This window comes from Hyperoodon ampullatus, assembly GCF_949752795.1.
Source record: "Hyperoodon ampullatus genome assembly, chromosome: 6".
NCBI lineage: Eukaryota > Metazoa > Chordata > Mammalia > Artiodactyla > Ziphiidae > Hyperoodon > Hyperoodon ampullatus.
In genome coordinates this window covers 20,826,687-20,846,333 of record NC_136919.1, presented here as the reverse complement: position 1 = coordinate 20,846,333, position 19,647 = coordinate 20,826,687, and the positions used below count along the sequence as shown (strand labels likewise).

Here is a 19,647-nt window from a genome sequence, read left to right as displayed (position 1 = left end):
TAGTTGTGGCACATGGCCTTAGTTGCTCCGAGGCATGTGGGATCTTCCCAGGCCATGGCTTGAACCCGTGTCCCCTGCATTGGCAGGTGGCTTCTTAACCACTGTGCCATCAGGAAAGCCCCTGGAGTATATTCTTGACAGAAGAAAATTTCCGTTTTAACTAAGCATTGATGAGAACTGAATCTTTGACTTATCTTTCACATTCCTGATGATTAAAATAATTTTCCACAGAATACCTTCTGGTGTTATACTTTTCAGTTCTTTTTTTCTTCTTCAAACACACATGCTTTGGGCTTCCCTGGTGGCGCTGTGGTTGAGAGTACCCCTGCCGATGCAGGGGACACGGGTTCGTGCCCCGGTCCGGGAAGATCCCGCATGCCACAGAGCGACTGGGCCCGTGAGCCATGGCCGCTGAGCCTGCGCGTCCGGAGCCTGTGCTCCGCAGCGGGAGAGGCCACAGCAGTGGGAGGCCCGCGTACCACAAAAACAAAAACAAAAACAAAAAAAACCACACATGCTTTGAGAGCTGTGAAGTGCAAGACATGGCTATACTGTAAGGTGGTTTTTGTCCTTTCGCTTCTGTGTCTAGTGCTAGTTAAGTCAGTAGAGTAGTCAGTAAGAGTACTGGAAGTTATTCCTGTAATGGGATAGTATATAGTCAATTACATGTGGTGTCTGGAAATCACATAATAGCCTCACTTCAAACATCTCCTTAGGGCTTCCCTGGTGGCACAGTGGTTGAGAGTCCGCCTGCCGATGCAGGGGACACGGGTTCATGCCCCGGTCCGGGAAGTTCCCCCATGCCGTGGAGCGGCTAGGCCCGTGATCCATGGCAGCTGAGCCTGCACGTCCAGAGCCTGTGCTCCGCAACGAGAGAGGCCACAACAGTGAGAGGCCCGCGTACCGCAAAAAAAAAAAAAAGAAGAAGAAAAATCTCCTTAGCCAGATTTCAAAAACGCCTGTGGCCATTCCGATATGATCCAACGTAGCGGAATATGGTAGAAGGAAACTGGCAAAGAAAGAGACGCTGGTCTTACCTGATGGAAGTTAAAATATCTCAATTTTAACAATTTTGCAAAAACCTATAATTACATGAAATAATTTCTAGGATTCTTTGTAGGACCTAAAAAGAACCCATAGGGTTGTGGAAAAACAATAGAAGCTACTATGATGAGAAGCCCGGGCACCGCAACAAAGAGTAGCCCCCGCTCTCCTCAGAGAAAGCCTGCAGGCAGCATTGAAGACCCAACACAGCCAAACTAAAAATAAATAAATTTATTTTTAAAAAGTAATACTCAGGTTTGAGGCATGAGAAATATGATGAGGAGAAAGTAGCTAATGTTTTCAGAACTTTTAAAATATCAAACTCAGTCTCTAAGATTTTAGCATTATATACAACATCGGTTACTTATTAGTGGTTTGGGAAGGCCAATTTAAAATTTTCTCATCTTACTGTATTGAAATTCACGGCCCTAATGTTTTCCACATTGACTATATGAATGATGAAGGAAAGTCAATCATGTATTTCATTTACAACTGGACAGAAAACAAAATTTTAAAAAGTGTTTGGACTACTGACTTTTGATTTCTTCTAAGGCAAATTCCCTGATTAGGAGAAAAATGGTGGAAGAGGGCAGGGTTAAGAATTAAGATTTCAAGAGCGTGAGAGGTAGATGGCCAACCATAGTTCCTAAGGTTCGGTGCCTGTAACTGTTGCCGCTGCTTAAGGCTGCCGAAGCAGTGGTACAGCGGCTGCCCTCGTACTTGCTACCTCTAGAAACATTCTTACCAGTAGTGGTGGCAGCGGGACTCAATTACCCCCTTTTTTCACTCTCTCCAGAAGCTCCAGATGGCGTCTTCCGTGGGCAACGTGGCCGACAGCACAGACCCAACGAAACGTATGACTTCCTTCCAAGGTTTAGCTGAGTTGGCACATCGAGAATATCAGGCAGGAGATTTTGAGGCAGCTGAGAGACACTGCATGCAGCTCTGGAGACAAGAGCCAGACAATACTGGTGTACTTTTATTACTTTCATCTATACACTTCCAGTGTCGAAGGCTGGACAGATCTACCCACTTTAGTACTCTGGCAATTAAACAGAACCCTCTCCTGGCAGAAGCCTATTCGAATTTGGGGAATGTGTACAAGGAAAGAGGGCAGTTGCAGGAAGCAATTGAGCATTACCGGCATGCATTGAGTCTCAAACCAGATTTCATCAATGGTTATATTAACCTGGCAGCCGCTTTGGTAGCAGCAGGCGACATGGAAGGGGCAGTACAAGCTTACGTCTCTGCTCTTCAGTACAATCCTGATTTGTACTGTGTTTGCAGTGACCTGGGGAACGTGCTCAATGCCCTGGGTGACTTGGAAGAAGCCAAGGCATGTTATTTGAAAGCAATTGAGACGCAACCGAACTTTGCAGTAGCTTGGAGTAATCTTGGCTGTGTTTTCAATGTACAAGGGGAGATTTGGCTTGCAATTCATCACTTGGAAAAGGCTGTCACCCTTGACCCCAATTTTCTGGATGCTTATATCAATTTAGGAAATGTCTTCAAAGAGGCACGGATTTTTGACAGAGCTGTGGCAGCTTACCTTCGTGCCCTAAGCTTGAGTCCAAATCATGCAGTGGTACATGGCAACCTGGCTTGTGTATACTTTGAGCAAGGCCTGATGGATCTGGCAATAGACACCTACAGGCGAGCTATTGAATTGCAACCACATTTCCCTGATGCTTACTGCAACCTAGCCAGTGCTCTCAAAGAGAAGGGCAGTGTTGCCGAAGCAGAAGATTGTTATAATACAGCTCTCCGGCTGTGTCCCACACATGCACACTCTCTGAATAACCTAGCCAATATCAAAGGAGAACAGGGAAACATTGAAGAGGCAGTTCGCTTGTATCGTAAAGCATTAGAAATCTTCCCAGAGTTTGCTATTGCCCATTCAAATTTAGCAAGTGTATTGCAGCAGCAGGGAAAACTGCAGGAAACTCTGATGCATTATAAGGAGGCTATTCGAATCAGTCCTACCTTTGCTGAGGCCTACTGTAATATGGGAAACGCTCTAACGGAGATGCAGGATGTTCAGGGAGCCTTGCAGTGTTATACTCGTGCCATTCAGATCAACCCTGCATTTGCGGATGCCCACAACAATCTGGCTTCCATTCACAAGGATTCAGGGAATATTCCAGAAGCAATTGCTTCTTATCGCACTGCTCTGAAGCTTCAACCTGATTTTCCTGACGCTTATTGTAATTTGGCTTATTGCCTGCAGATTGTCTGTGATTGGACAGACTATGATGAGCGAATGAAGAAGTTGGTCAGCATTGTGGCTGACCAGTTGGAGAAGGAGAGGTTGCCTTCTGTGCAGCCTCATCATAGTATGCTCTATCCTCTTTCTCATGGCTTCAGGAAGGCTATTGCTGAGAGGCATGGGAACCTCTGCTTGGATAATGTAAGTGCCCTTCATAAACCACCGTATGAACATCCAAAAGACTTGAAGCTCAGTGATGGTCGACTGCGTGTAGGATACGCGAGTTCTGACTTTGGGAATCATCCTACTTCTCATCTTATGCAGTCTATTCCAGGCATGCACAATCCTGATAAATTTGAGATATTCTGTTATGCCCTGAGCCCACATGATGGCACAAACTTCCGAGTGAAGGTGATGGCAGAAGCCAATCATTTCATTGATCTTTCTCAGATTCCATGCAATGGGAAAGCAGCTGATCGCATCCATCAAGATGGTATACACATCCTTGTAAATATGAATGGTTATACCAAGGGTGCTCGAAATGAACTCTTTGCTCTCAGGCCAGCTCCTATTCAGGCAATGTGGCTGGGGTACCCTGGGACTAGTGGCACGCTTTTCATGGATTATATCATCACTGATCAGGAAACTTCACCTGCTGAAGTTGCTGAGCAGTATTCTGAGAAACTGGCTTATATGCCCCATACTTTCTTTATTGGTGATCATGCTAATATGTTCCCTCACCTGAAGAAAAAAGCCATCATCGATTTTAAGTCCAATGGGCACATTTATGACAATCGGATTGTGCTGAATGGCATCGACCTCCAAGCATTTCTTGATAGTCTATCCGATGTGCAAATAGTCAAGATGAAATGTCCTGATGGAGAAGACAACGCAGACAGCAGTAATACAGCTCTTAATGTGCCTGTCATTCCTATGAATACTGTTTCAGAAGCAGTTATTGAAATGATTAACAGAGGACAAATTCAGATAACAATGAATGGATTCAGTATTAGCAATGGACTGGCAACTACCCTGATCAACAATAAGGCTGCCACTGGAGAGGAGGTTCCCCGTACCATTATTGTAACCACACGCTCTCAGTATGGGTTACCGGAAGATGCCATTGTGTACTGTAACTTTAATCAGTTATACAAAATTGACCCATCTACTTTGCAGATGTGGGCAAATATTCTGAAGCGTGTTCCCAATAGTGTACTGTGGCTGTTGCGTTTTCCAGCAGCAGGAGAAGCTAATATTCAACAGTACGCACAAAATATGGGCCTTCCCCTGAACCGTATCATTTTCTCACCTGTTGCTCCTAAAGAGGAACATGTTCGGAGAGGCCAGCTGGCTGATGTCTGCTTGGACACTCCACTCTGTAATGGACACACCACAGGGATGGATGTCCTTTGGGCAGGGACCCCCATGGTGACTATGCCAGGAGAGACTCTTGCTTCCCGAGTTGCAGCTTCCCAGCTCACTTGTTTAGGCTGTCTTGAGCTGATTGCTAAAAATAGACAAGAATATGAAGAGATAGCTGTGAAACTGGGAACTGATCTCGAATACCTGAAGAAAATTCGTGGCAAAGTCTGGAAGCAGAGAACATCTAGCCCTCTGTTCAACACCAAACAATACACGATGGAGCTAGAGCGGCTCTATCTACAGATGTGGGAGCATTATGCAGCTGGCAACAAACCTGATCACATGATTAAGCCTGTTGAAGTCACTGAGTCGGCCTAAATCATGACTGTGTGCCCAGGAGAATTACCCCTGTAGCTGAGCCTCAACCTTCTGGGGGAAAGGGAACTACTTTTTCAATATTATGTTGCAGGTGGGTGACAGACAATGATAAGAAATAGCACAGCCAGACTTGCTTCCTGCATGATGATAGGGAGAGACACAAGAGATGGGAAACTACTGTTCCACAAGGAGTCTCCATAGAATTTTGCAGCAGCCAGGTGTTGCAGAATGCTGGAACGTCTGACCTTCCTTGCTCTTCCATGGGATGGATGGTTAGTGTGGAAGGGAGACAGAGATTGTCCAGCCATTTTGTGATTATCATAGATTGATTGAGTCTTCTAAATAAATTTTTTTCTTTATGTTTTGGGTATTGTAGCTTTTCTTTTTTTTCTTTTTTGCGGTACCCGGGCCTCTCACTGTCGTGGCCTCTCCCGTTGCGGAGCACAGGCTCCGGACGTGCAGGCTCAGCGGCCATGCCTCACGTGCCTACTTGCTCTGCGGCATGTGGGACCTTCCCGGACCGGGGCACGAACCCGTTTCCCCTGCATCGGCAGGCGGTTTCTCAACCACTGCACCACCAGGGAAGCCCTATTGGAGCCTTTAAAAATGTTTGGTTTCAGGTATTTTTATTCATGTGAAGTGTATATGATTCTCTTGAGATACGGTGTTAAGCTAAAATATTCCTTGTTTTAGTTTCTGAACTCTACAGATAAATGGGGACGTTGCTGGTGTAGTCTTTTTATAGGTTTTATAAACCACTTGAGCCTACATCGGTCATTTTAGTGTCTGACATAACGTTTGGAACTCTCAGTGCTTTGTTGGTTTGTAGATGATGGCTTCAATCCTTTTTCTGGTCCGTTTCCTTCTTCCCTTCCCCCCACTTTAAAAATTCTCCTGTAACTTGGCTAACAAAAAACCAAGTCTGATTCAAAACCTCCCAGAGTGTTTCTCTTAAACACATCATCTGGTGCCAAATGCAGATTCTTAGGAGTGCTTATTAATTATGAAGGGCACAGTTGTGGTACTGTCACTGATGATAATAATAATGGATTTTTGGCCTAGAGTTTTGACCTATTTCACCAGTGTTTTACCGTTGACTGCCCCTCTATGCTGCTTCCAAAAGTGATAGTGTGTGATAAGCTTTTTACTTTCATTTCTAAAGTTTGGGGTTTTTTTAGGTGAGTCCTGTTCTTCCTTTTTCTTTCAGCAGAAATGAAATCCCAGGTAAGTATAAGTATTCAAATATTTGATCAGTAAGTCACAGTTATCTCCAGTACATAAATAACTTTCATCAAAAAACATGTTATAGGTAAAAAGCTCTGAAGGACCAGCTATGTATAAGGTAATTATGATTCAGACCTTCTAGGGTATTATATATAATAACTTGTCTTCCGGACGTGGTCTTGAAGCCTTTATGGATTCAGCCTCAGTAGTAGCGAACTGCACTGCTACTTGGTTTGGAGTACAAATTAGACTATATCCCTCCTGGAGGTTGAGTTTTTGGTATTGAAAACCATAGGAATGAAATTATTGTATTTCAACAAAGGATCAAGGGCTTGAGGCTTAAACAAGCCAACATATGAATATATGTTTTTGTCTTGCTGTACTGCACATGTGCTGTCTAGTAACAGATATTTTGCCTGCTAGTAGTGTTCTAGATTATGTCTTTCCCAAGCGCTGAGGCAGTGCACCTATTCTGTAGTTGCAGCTGATGCCTGAATGTATCCTAGCTGGCAAATTATTGATGAATAAGAACTTGAATTTCTGAAAGATTTGTACTGTTAACCAAAATCTGAGCAAGGAGTCTCAAATGTAATTCTTAGCCAGAATTACATGTTAATGAACCATTTAACAGTGTAAATCAAGGAACATCAGTGTAGGGATTTCTTTTCATTTATTTCTTACCTGCTTGAAATATCAGTTAAAGGTTGCCAGCTTGGTTGCAGATGAACGGACGTTTGAAGTTCACCAAACTACTTAATGTGGAATAGGATAATCAACTTCCAACGCCCTCAAGGCTGTGACCTTGCAGCCATTTTACATAGCACATCATCCTCCTATAGGGATGAACCTTTCCCTGGCCTGAAAAGTAGCCACTCCGTTGAAGATTTGCTTATTGTAACAGGCTTTTGTTTCCAGGTAACATGTCTGTGGAAGACTTAATTCTGAATAGAGATATAGATATTACTGGGAACTAATTGTTTTTTCTATCATTCTCTGCTTTATCAAAAAAGTAAAACATTTAAATTGTGCTAAAAAACTCAGATGTTGTCTTGCAAACTTTAAACAATAAATGAATGAGTTGCCCTTAAAAAAAAAAGAATTAAGCAGTTAAGCTGTTGGTCCCACATCAGACAAATTATCCTTATACCTCCTGTCAATATTGTTAACAGAGACTGTTATTTTATTAATCCTTATGATCCCGTGATTCTTTCTTTCATGTTTCAGGGCACAGCAGGTGAGAGAGTGGATTTGTTAAGCTGGGTGGGTTTATCCTTCTTTTATGCGTTCATTCAATTTTATGTTCATTTACTTATTGTACACATATGGCAATAGAAGCTGCTAAAGCAATCATTGCTATTCTGCAAAACAACAAGGCACAGAAGCAGATGTCTTATTTCCGAGATTTCTCCCCCCAGGATTATTATGATTAAAGATCCTTTCCCCCCACTCCCTGGAGAGGACAAGGGGCTGCTGCTGGAGGATTTTTAATGACTTGGGGAAAGGCTCAAATATCCCCCCATTATGGTAATCCACCCCAGGGGCAAACCACACAAGAATATTATGAATTTATTTTATTTTTCTATCCTTGCAAAGGTAATACTCAGCTCATTAGAATATGAAAACTATCCTGTCAAATTTCAGAATTACATGGATGAAGAAAATCACCAAAGTGGCAGCATATCATGTGTGTTATAGTTGTATTGATTATATTGACTCTATTGACTATATTAACTATGTTGTGTTAACAACGTATTGTATAACTATATATTGAAAAGGCAAAATGCTGTACCTTATTTCAGAGAAAATCATTATGTTGGCAAACGCCAAATTGTACATTGTAGACGGGTCCTAGGAAAAGAAGATTTAATTCATAGTGGACAAGAGGTTAGCTTCTGTTTTCAGCCATGTGCTATTTCAAGAATTAAGCATCATGAATAATACAGGATATAAGAGGAATAGTCTAAAGACGGAAAAGCACATTTTGATTAGGAAAGAGAATTTAAGGCTTAAGTCTTTTTTTTTTTTTTAAGGAAAACTGCCTTATTACTATGAGATAAGAAAATTGTTTCCTTCTTTCCTTCCTTGCTTTCTTCTTCTTCTTTTTAACCTTTTTTATTTTGGATATCTGACCTCTAAGCTGAGATGACTGAAAATGCCTCCTCTGGGCATCAACCTTTTTGAAAGACTTTTTCCCCCTCCCTAAGGGCTATTTGTCTCTTGGAGGCATTGTCTACATTACTCACCAAGAGGCAAACATTTGTCCTTGCACTAAATGCTGACACCTCCTGATAAGAGGGAAGCTGCAAAGTAGAAGAATTGAAGGTCAATATGTTGATATTGGTCTCAAGCGCATTGATGTACATTTGTGTATTGGGGAAGGGGAGTGAAGCTTGAGAGTGGGCCAGTGGGGAGGGGTAAATATTTTGTGATGCTGTGTACCTATGGGCTTATAAAGTTTACAGCTGCATTAGGAGGACAAGCATTACCATTAGCATGAAAAGTAGGGCAGACCTCATTTGCAAAAGCTTCTAGCCATACACATAGGGAAATACATAAATGATACACCTTATTGCATTCACCCATTCACACTCCCCTGTTCACGCTAATTGGAAATTTCAATCCATTTCAGAGAAGTATCACAGCTATCAATCATTTTCCCTGGCACGAATCTTCCAGGAGGAAGAAAATGGAATACACCTAGCAACAGGGCTCACGCACTAGCCCATGTGTCTTAGATTTAATATCTGATCACTAGCTGGATTGAAGCCAAAAGGTGGTTCACAAATTTGCTGCACATTAGAATCACCTGGGGAACTCTGAGACCTCCATGTGCCCAGGCTCCTCCCTAGACCTACTGAATCAAAATCTCGGGCTGGGACCCAGACACCAATGTTTTTCTTAAAAGCTCTTTAGGTAATTAATACGAGCAGCAAAGCTTGAGAACCAGCCCAATAACGGGAACAAACTTATTTCACACAGATAAAGTGGGGCAATTCATATGTTAAAAGAACATGAATATATATATATATATTATATTTCTTTTTTTCTCTTTATTCTGTTTGTGTTTCAAATAGGCTTTTTTTTTTTTTCGCTTCTGCAAAAAGCGTTATTGTTTCCATTCGGTCCAAGGCTTGGGAGAGGGCTCCAGGGCGGTTACAAAGCTGCCTAGTGGCTGCATAGCGGGGCTTCAGGCAGAAGCTTTGACGCCAGAGGGGCTCCTCAGCGGCCGCTGGACTTCAGAGACTCCTGTTTGGCTCGAGGGTGAGCCTTTTGAAGAGATACTCGCCCAGCACAGCCTGCGGACCAGCCAGCCTGCGGAGGTTGGTCAGGTGGTCGCCCATCTTCTTGATGAGTTTCACCTGCTCCTCCAGGAAGCGGCTCTCCGGGAAGTCACAGAGGTGGGAGTCTGCGCGGGCAGAACCCAGGGCGCGCAGATCCGATAGTGCCTGGTTCAGATTCTTCTCCCTAAGAATGGCGGCTTCCACAGCCTCCTGGGTTTTACCCCACTCACCTTGAGAAGGCTTCCACGCATCCTGGAAGAGGGCGCGGCCGCAGCACTGGTTTTGCATTTTCAAGAGACGTTGGGCGCCCTCACACTTCTCCTCAGCCAGTTGGCGAAAAATGTGGCCCCCACTGTCCAGAGTCCCATTGTTGCTGTCGAAATAGAAGCTCAGAGAGAGGTAAGTGTCCACAGATGCATGTTAACAGGCGGTGGACGGCGGCCTCCACCTCGATGGAATAATTCTGACGAACCTGGGAACTCATGGTTGATCTGTGATAAGGAGCTAAGCTCAGAAAACGGTGTTGGCCTGTCCTGGAGGCTGAGGATAGCTGAGTGGCTGATTCCAAAGGTTGCGACAGGAAGAAAGGTTGGACGGTGGTCGGGGGCTGGAGCAAGGAGCGTCCCTGGGTCTGTTCATTCCAAACGCTGTTGAAGCAAAAGACAGATCTGCAGGACTGCCGAGCGCACTGCCTCAAATAGGCTTTGATATAAGTGAACAAGAAGTCCAAGCAAGGACAAAACTTACCCTGCCCCCCCACCAAAATAGCTGGCGATACTAGAATCTAGATCTGGGAAGAGATTCTTCCATTACTTTCTTAACATTCCAAGCCACTAGAGCAGTGGTTCTCAAGGTATGGTCACCTTGTAACCAAGCAGTACCCTATGGGGCCTTCCTAGGACAGACCCATCCCCCATAGCCTCTGCTGTAGTTCCTCTCTGAAGTACTCAGATAATAGTATCTCAGGCATATTTCTTGAGTTTTCAGATGCTAAAAACCACCACCCAATGGAAGAAATGAACTCCTTGATGATCATGAGCACGTAGCCCCCACACCTTCTGGCACCTAAGGATAGATAATGTTACCTGTCCTGTGGCCTCAACATCAACCAATCAGAGGATTGTGCATGAGATGATCACATTCCCTGGGACGTCCCTCCCTCACCTGGCCTTTAAAAATGCTTTGCTGAAATCCTTTGGAGATTTCAGGGTGTTTTGGAACACGGGCCACCCCTCTCCTTGCTTGATCCTGCAATAAACCTTTCTCTGCTCCAGACTCGATCCTTTAGGTTTGTTTGGCCTCACTGTGCTTTAGACACACGAACCTGCATTCGGTAACAACCTGACCAGCTTTACCAGCTTCCCCTGATAATGTGTCATATATTCAAGTTTTAGGGCCCTGTCCCAGCCCTATGGAATCAGCAACTCTGGTGGGGCTCAGTGATCTCTGTTATAACAGGCCCTCCAGATGATTTTTATTCACCTTAAAGTTTGAAAATATCTGCATTGTCAGCTGGCCAAAGCGTCCACCAGCAGGTGAAGGGGAGTGGCGCCTGGAAAAGATAGGGAGTAGCCAAGGCAAGTACAGCAGCATTTGCTGTGGTAGTAATGGAGAATGCCTTTTCTCCACTGGTTGGCACAGACTAGTATCTGGGAGCAGTGGCAGGGTTATTTAGGATGCTTTACATTTCAGTGTAGAGTGACCTCTGTCCTGGTTTGCCAGGGACTTCCCCTGTGTGAGCACTTAAAATCTCATCCTGGCAAACCCCTTAGCCCTGGATTTGAAAAACTTAGGGAATAACATGAAATTTAGGGGAAACATGATCTAGGTTTTGGGCAAGTCACAAGTGCTAATTAAAGCTAAGCAAGTATGGACAACATCTAACCTTCTTTACCCAGTTGCGGCGGGGGGATAAATCTGATTGGGTGAAAGGACTTATTGTTGAGAAATCTTTGTAGAAACATCCCCTTCTGCTTAGTCCGCTGGTTCTCAGTTCTGGCTAGACCTTGGCATCGTCTGAGGAGATTTAAAATGATTTTATTGGTTTAGGATGCCCAAATGTTGGTGTGTTTTTAAAAAGTGCTTCAGATGATTCTAATGTGCAGCCAAATTTAGGTGCCACTGCTTAAGCTTTTGAACCGCTGCTACATATTTTCACCTCATCTTCCTATGAGAATATCCAACTGTAGTTGGTTTGTTTTTTTTCTTTTCCTTTTTTTTAACTGTCTTATTATAAGATTTACTGTCTTAAATAAGATTGAATGTACAGAAAATCCTGCTAGTCCATCTGGTATAGCTGGATCCTTAGAATAATATTGTTAAGATATATACCATTTAAGTATTGTGACTGGTCTTTTTAAAATTAACATATGCATTGAATTAGTACCATCTGTTTTGAAGTTGTCATGTTGGGTAACTATACCTCTAATCTGCTGCCATTGCTAAATATCTGGACACCTCTTATTAGGAATTGCTTTTAAACATCTTTAGGGATCAAAACTAAGATTGCTGTATTATTTGTACTGGGACCACAAAAACCTCACAAAGTTCCCCCGCTGTACCTTCTACCCCCATCTCTAACCCTTGGCAACTTCTAATCTGTTCTCCATCTCCACAGTATTGTTATTTTAAGAATAATATGTAAACATCATCATGAATTACTTAATCTTCGGAGATTGGCTTTAAAAAATTTTTCCCTTGGCATCGTTCCCTTGAAGTTCATTTCAATTTTTGCATATATTAATAATTTGTTCCTTTTTGTTGCTCGGTAGTATTCTATCATAAGATTTTACCACAATTTGTTTCAACATTCATCCATTGAAAGACATTTGGGTAGTTGCCAGCTTTGGGCTGTTATAAATAAAACTGCTATGAACATTTATGTGTAAGTTTCTGTGGGAACTTAATTAATTTTTGTTTCTTTTGGATAAATGCTCAAGAGTACAATTACTGCATTGTAGGGTGAATCTAATTTTAGGATTAAAAGAGACTGTCAAGCTGTTTCTCAGAGTGGCTAAACCATTTTATTTTCCCACCTGTGATGTGATATAATTTTTCTATGTACTCGCCAGCATTTGATGTTGTCACTATACTTTAATTTTAGTTATTCTCTGATATCTCATTATGGTTATAATTTGCATTTCCCCAATGGTTAATAATGTTGAGCATCTTTTCATGTGCTTCTTTGCCATGTGTATATTCTCTTCCATGAAGTGTCTGTTCCTGTCTTCTGCCTATTTTCTAGTTGGATTTTTTTACGGTGTTTGGAGAGTTCTTTGTGTATTATAGATACAAGTCATTTGTCTCATATGGGATTTTCAAATATGTTTTCCCACTGTGTAATTTGAGTTTTCATCCACTTAAAATGATCTTCTATGAAGCATTTTTAACTCATTTTGATGAGATCCAATTTATCAGTTTTTGCTTTTATTGATCATACTTTCGGCTCAAGTCTAAGAATTATTCACCGAGTTCTAGATGCCAAAGATTTTCTCCTATTTTTTTTTCTAAAAATGTCCTGCTTTTACATTTAAGATTATGATCCACTTTGATTTAATTTTTGTGTAAGGTGTGGAGGTTTAGGTTAAGGTTCATTTTTTGTTTTTTTGTTTTTGTCGAGGGATGTCCAACTGTTTCAGTACCATTTTTTGAAAAGTCTATTCTTCCTTGATAGCTTTCGCACTGCTGTCAAAAACAAGTTAAATGTATTTATGTCAGTCTATTTCTGGGTTCTCTATTCCATTCCATTGATCTGTGTATCTACCCTCCATCATTACTGCAAAATCTTGAAATTGGGTAGATTAATTCCTCCCATTTTAATCTTCCTTTACAAATTGTTTTAGCTATTCTTCAGCCTCTTCTTACCATATAGATCTTAGAATAAGCTTGTCTATATCCACAAAAACCTTGAGGGTATTTTAAGAGTAATTATGTTAAGCCTCTTAACTTGGGGAGAATTGACATCTTTATTATGTTGTGTTTTCTAATCCATGAACAAGGTATGTCTCCCTATTTTTGGGGGACTTTTAAATTTTTCTTCATCAGCATTTTGTAATTTTCAGTATAGAGGACCTATAAATGTCTTATTGGGCTTATATTTAAGTATTTATTTAGGTCAGTTGTAAATGGCATCACATATTTTTATTTAAGCTTCTACACATTTGTTATTAATATATAATTTGATAAAATTGTGTTGATCTTGTACTCTAAAACATTTACAAACTAATATTATTTCTCAAGCTTTTTGTGGATTCCTTGGTATTTTCTCCATTTAGATTATCATCTCATCTTCACATACAGACAGTTTTACTTTTCCTTAGGCACTATAATAGGATATATTACTATTCAACATTCAGTAGGCTATATTCCTTCCTATTCAACGTAGTAGGAATAGTCCTTTTATCTTTTTTTTTTTTTTTTTTTTTTTTTTCGGTACGCGGGCCTCTCACTGCTGTGGCCTCTCCCGTTGCGGAGCGTAGGCTCCGGATGCGCAGGCTCAGCGGCCATGGCTCACGGGCCCAGCTGCTCCGCGGCATGTGGGATCTTCCCGGACCGGGGCATGAACCCATGTCCCCTGCAGCGGCAGGCGGACTCTCAACCACTGCGCCACCAGGGAAGCCCCCTTTTATCTTTTAAATAAACGTTTTAAAATTTAACTTTTAAATTTATGTATTTATTTATTTTTGCTTTATTTTCTTAGTAGAACCTCCATTAATATATTTAATAAAAGTGGTGAGAGCAGATATCGGTGCCTTGTTTCTGATGTTACAGAGAAAGCATTCAGTCTTTCACAGTGAAATATAATGTCGGTATAGGTTGTTTGTAGATCCTCTTTATGAGTTTCAGTATGTTCCTTTTCTATTCCTAGTTTGCTTGGAGTTTTTTTTTTTGTTCTTTAAAAAAAATTTTTAATTTTATTATTATTTTTTTACAACTTTATTGGAGTATAATTGCTTCACAATGCTGTGTTAGTTTCTGCTTTATAACAAAGTGAATCATTTATACATATACATCTGTTCCCATATCCCTTCCCTCTTGAGTCTCCCTCCCTCCCACCCTCCCTATCCTATCCCTCCAGGCGGTCACAAAGCACCGATCTGATCTCCCTGTGCTATGTGGCTGCTTCCCACTAGCTATCTACCTTATGTTTGGTTGTGTATATATGTCCATGCCTCTCTCTCGCTTTGTCACAGCTTACCCTTTCCCCTCCCCATATCCTCAAGTCCATTCACAAGTAGGTCTGTGTCTTTATTCCTGTTTTACCCCTAGGTTCTTCATGACATTTGTTTTTTCTTAAATTCCATATATATGTGTTAGCATACGGTATTTGTCTTTCTCTTTCTGACTTACTTCACTCTGTGTGACAGACTCTAGGTCTATCCACCTCATTACAAATAGCTCAATTTCGTTTCTTTTTATGGCTGAGTAATATTTCATTGTATATATGTGCCAAATCATGAATGGGATTGGATTTTGTCAAATGCTTTCTCTGCATTAATGGATAGGATCACATGACTTTTCCCCCTCAATCTATTGGATATGGTAGATTACATTGTTTGATTTTCAAATACTTAACCAACTTTGCATAACTGGAATAAATACCACCTATCATGGTATATTATTCTTTTTATATATTTCTGGATTTCATTTGCTAATATCTGGCTGAGGATTTTTACAGGCAATTTCATAAAACATATTGGTCTGTAGTTTTCTTCTTTCTATACTATTCCTGTCTGGTTTTGGTATCAAGGTAATACTGGCTTCATAAAATTAATTAGGAACTGTTCCCTCTACTTCTATTTCTTATCAAATCATGTAAAATTGGTTTTAATTCTTTAAGTCTTGGGTAAAAGTGAAACATCTAAGCCTGAATATTTCTTTTGGGAGTTTTTAAATGAAAAATCAGTGTTTCTAATGGTTACAGGAAAATTGAGATTATCTATTTCATCTTGGCTGAGTTTTGGTAGTTTTGGGTGTAGAAGCATTGGCCCATTTCATCTACATTTTTGAATTTATAGTGTAGACTTGTTCATAATAACTTGTCCCTTATTAACCTGCAGGATGTGTCATGGTATCCCTGGTTGCATTTCTGATAGCTGTGATTTGTGCCATCTCTCTTTTTACCTTTATCAGTCTTGCTAGATCTTTATTGATTAAATTGTTTATTTCCAAGAACCAGCCTTTTGTTTCATGGATTCCCCCACCATTTTCCTGTTTTCAGTTTCATGGACTTCTGTTTCATCTTTATTATTTCCTTCTTTCTGCTTCTTTAGTGTTTTTTCCTATTCCTTTTTTACTATTGTAATATAGAAAATTAGATTATTGCTTTGAAATATTTTCTTTCCCAATTTAGTGCTATAAACTTCCCTTTCAGCATTGCTTTCACTTCATTCCACAAACTTTGATCTGTTATATCTCCATTTTCTTTTATTCTATGCATTAAAAAATTTTTCCTTGACGCTGTCTTTTTTACCCATGAGTTATTTGGAATTGTGATGTTTAGTTTTCATGTGATTGAAGATTCTCCTGTTGTCTTTCTGTTATTCATTTCTAGTCTGATTCCATTATGGCTAGAGAACATACTCTGTATGACTTTAATTCTTTTTAATCTGCTAATGTTTTTTTATCGCCCAATATATGGTATATGAGTGAATGTTCCACGGACACTTGGATATGTATTCCACTCTTATTGAGTGTGTTCTTTAAATGTCAGTTATGTCCTGTTGATTGATGATGTTTTCAGTTCTTCCATATCCTTGCTGATTTTTCGGTCTGGTAGTTCTATAAATTGCTGTGTTGAAGTCTCAAATAATAATTGTGGATTTAAAATTTTCTCCTCATACTACCTTTTTCAGTGTTTGCTTCATGTATTTTGAAGTTCTGTTGTTTGGTGCACACACATTTAGTAACACTAGGTCATCTAGGTGGATTATTCCTGTTATCTTTATGTAATGACCCTCTTTGCCCCTAATAACTTCCTTTGCTCTGAAATCTACTTTATATGATATTAATTTAGCCATTCCTGCTTTTTCTGATTAACGTTCACATGATATATCATTTTCATCCTTTTACTCTGAACTACCTATATCATGATGTTTAAAGTAAGCTTCTTATAGACAGTATATAGTTGGATCATGCTTGTGATTTTTTAATCTACTCTTCCAATCTCTGTCTTTGACTTGGCTATTTAGATAATTTACAGTTAATGAATTATTGCTATGTTAAAGATTAGGTCTACCATTTTATTTTTTGTTTTGTCTTTTACCTTAGTTTCTCAATCTTGTGTTTCTCTTATTTTGCCTTCTTGTGGGTTACTTAAACATTTTTTAATAAGCCCATTTTAATTTAATTTATTTATAATCATTTGTGTATACTGTTTGTATAGTTTTCTTAGTGGTTGCTTTTGGCATTACAGTATACATATGTAACTTAACATAGCCTACTGCAATCAGTGTTTTATTACTTCAAGTGAAGTTTCAAAATTTTACTTCCATTTAGGTCTCTTAATATTCCCCAGTTTTAAAGTTTGATTTTCTGTAGTATTTCCTTTGTCTACATTGAGAACCACATCACATGATGTCATAATTTTCGCTTTGACCATCATATAGTATTTAAGAAACTCACGAGGCTAATGATAGTCTCTTATATTTACCCCATTTGTTTTCACCCATTCCATTGTTCCCCTTTTCTTTCTGAAGTTCCCAGTGTTCTGTTTTTGTTTTCTTATGTTTTCATAACTGTAGGTGATATCTGGGCTTTCCAGTGCCATTGGATATGAGTTTCAGGAAACCCTGAGCCTGGCTCACTTAATACTGCTGAGTTGGAGGGTTTGTATATGTGGGGCCTGTTGGCTCAGCAGATGCTAGCAGACTAGACTAATGTTGATGGGACTAGTGCCACAGGAGGATGAGTTCCCATTCAGGCTATGCTGCTGCTACAGTAGATCAAGTCCCCCTCTACTCCAAGTGTGGGGCAGTGACCTGCTGCTGTCATGGCTTTGTATTAGGCTGCTTTTGCCTCAGGTGTGTGGTGGGATCCCTTGGAAGCTGTTGCTGCTTCTGTCAATCACAAGGTTAAATTCATTTCAGAAATACTTAAGTATAAATATATAGCCTGGCTCTTGTAGAACCTCTGTATTTGTTTTTTATTGCTTTCATACAAATTACCCAAAATTTAGTGACTCAAAACAGGTAAATTTATTACAAGTCTGACATTGGTCTCAATTGAGTAAAGTAAAAGTGTTGGCAGGATCGACAGACGAATGGATAAAGATGTGGCACAGGGATTCCCTGGTGGCGCAGTGGTTGGGAGTCTGCCTGCTAATGCAGGGGACACGGGTCGTGCCCCGCTCCAGGAAGATCCCACATGCTGCGGAGTGGCTGGGCCCATAATCCATGGCTGCTGAGCCGGCGTGTCCGGAGCCTGTGCTCCGCAACGGGAGAGGCCGCAACAGTGAGAAGCCCACGTACTGAAAAAAAAAAAATGTGGCCCATATATACAATGGAATATTACTCAGCCATAAAAAGAAATTGAGTTATTTGTAGTGAGGTGGGTTGACCTAGAGAGTGTCATACAGAGTGAAGTAAGTCAGAAAGCGAAAAACAAATACCATATGCTAACACATATATATGGAATATAAAAAAAATGGTTATGAAGAACCTAGGGGCAGGGCAGGAATAAAGATGCAGCCATAGAGAGTGGACTTGAGGACACAGGGAGGGGGAAGGGTAATCTGGGATGAAGTGAGAGAGTGGCATGGACATATATACACTACCAAATGTAAAATAGATAGCTAGTGGGAAGCAGCCACAAAGCGCAGGGAGATCAGCTCTGTGCTTTGTGTCCACCTAGAGGGGTGGGATAGGGAAGGGAGGGTGGTAGGGAGACGCAAGAGGGAGAGGATGTGGGGATTTATGTATATGTATAGCTGATTCACTTTGTTATGAAGCAGAAACTAACACACCATTGTAAAGCAATTATACTGCAATATAGATGGTTAAAAAAGAAAAAAAAAGTGTTGGCAGAGCTACATTCTTTTCTGGAGGCTCTTAGGGGTGTTTCTGTTCCCTGGACTTTATCTGCTTCCAGCGGTCACTTGTAGTCCTTGACTCAGAGTCCCCTTTCTCCACCTACAAAACCCAAAATGTTGCATCACTCTGATTCTGCTTCTATTAGGACATCTCTCTCTTTCACTTTCTAAAGTTGGGAATGGTTTTCTGCTTTTAAGGACTCATGGAATTAGATTTGTTCCATGAGTTAATCCAGGATAATCTTTCTCTCTCAAGGTCTATAACTTCAGTCATATCTGCAATGTCCTCTTCACCATGTAAGGTAACATATTAATAGGTTCCAGGGATTAGGGTGAGGGCATTTTTAGGAGCCATTATGCTGCCTACCACACACTTAACAAGTGACCTTGAGAAAATTACTGAGATTTTTAAAGCCTTACTTTCCTCAAACATAAAATGGAAAGAAAGATAACTAGTTAATATCATGAAAGTGAAACAGTATATATGAAATCAACTAATTCAGAAAATAAGATTTCTTCTTTTTCTTTATGATTTACATGATTCTCAGAGTTCAGTTACTTGAAGAGTTACATTTTTTTAAACAGAACTAAGGAATTTCAGGGTTCAGGTGCTGTAAGATTGTCTGAATTATCTGAGTAACAATTAGCTAAGCACAGGTGTAAAGCATTTGATTTACTCCCTAGTGTTGTTTATCTTCTCATCCCACTAAATGCATATCCCTTGTCTAGCTCCAGCCAGTAGAGTCAGAGCTTGTTTTACTGTTTAACTAAAGTTCAATTTAAATTCTCTCTACATCTCCAGATTCTCAGCCCTGGTTGCATATTATAATCACCTGGGGAGATTTCAAGAACTACTGATGTCAAATTTCTACCTATCATGGATATTTGAGGAGGGACCTGGAATGAAATGCTCTAGCTTATGGTTTTTGGAGCCAAATCATGTTTCTACAGATACTGTAGAAAGTATCTTCTAGGTATGAAAATAGTTCAGATAAGTCAAATTTCTCAGTAAAAGATGACAAAACTATGGCTTAGGTGGTAAATTTTCCATGTCAATTTGTCTGGACCACCATGCCCAGTTATTTGGTCAAATATTATTCTGGATATTTCTGTGATGACGTTTT

General features: G+C 40.5%; 2 protein-coding genes across 2 annotated transcripts; one reads left to right on the top strand and one right to left on the bottom strand.

The window, feature by feature from the left end:
- Positions 1 to 1,849: 1,849 nt before the first annotated feature.
- LOC307054686 (UDP-N-acetylglucosamine--peptide N-acetylglucosaminyltransferase 110 kDa subunit-like) lies at positions 1,850 to 4,990 on the top strand (the record flags this gene model as incomplete). The annotated part of the gene is made up of 1 exon (XM_079706527.1): positions 1,850 to 4,990. The coding sequence occupies one exon, from the start codon at positions 1,850 to 1,852 to the stop codon at positions 4,988 to 4,990; it is 3,141 nt and encodes a 1,046-aa protein (XP_079562653.1).
- Positions 4,991 to 9,450: 4,460 nt separating this feature from the next.
- Positions 9,451 to 9,979, bottom strand: LOC307054778 (ferritin light chain-like; the record flags this gene model as incomplete). The annotated part of the gene is given in 3 exon segments (XM_079706672.1): positions 9,451 to 9,905; positions 9,908 to 9,922; positions 9,925 to 9,979. Coding segments are annotated over 3 exon segments (525 nt in total).
- Between the last annotated feature and the right edge of the window lie 9,668 nt (positions 9,980 to 19,647).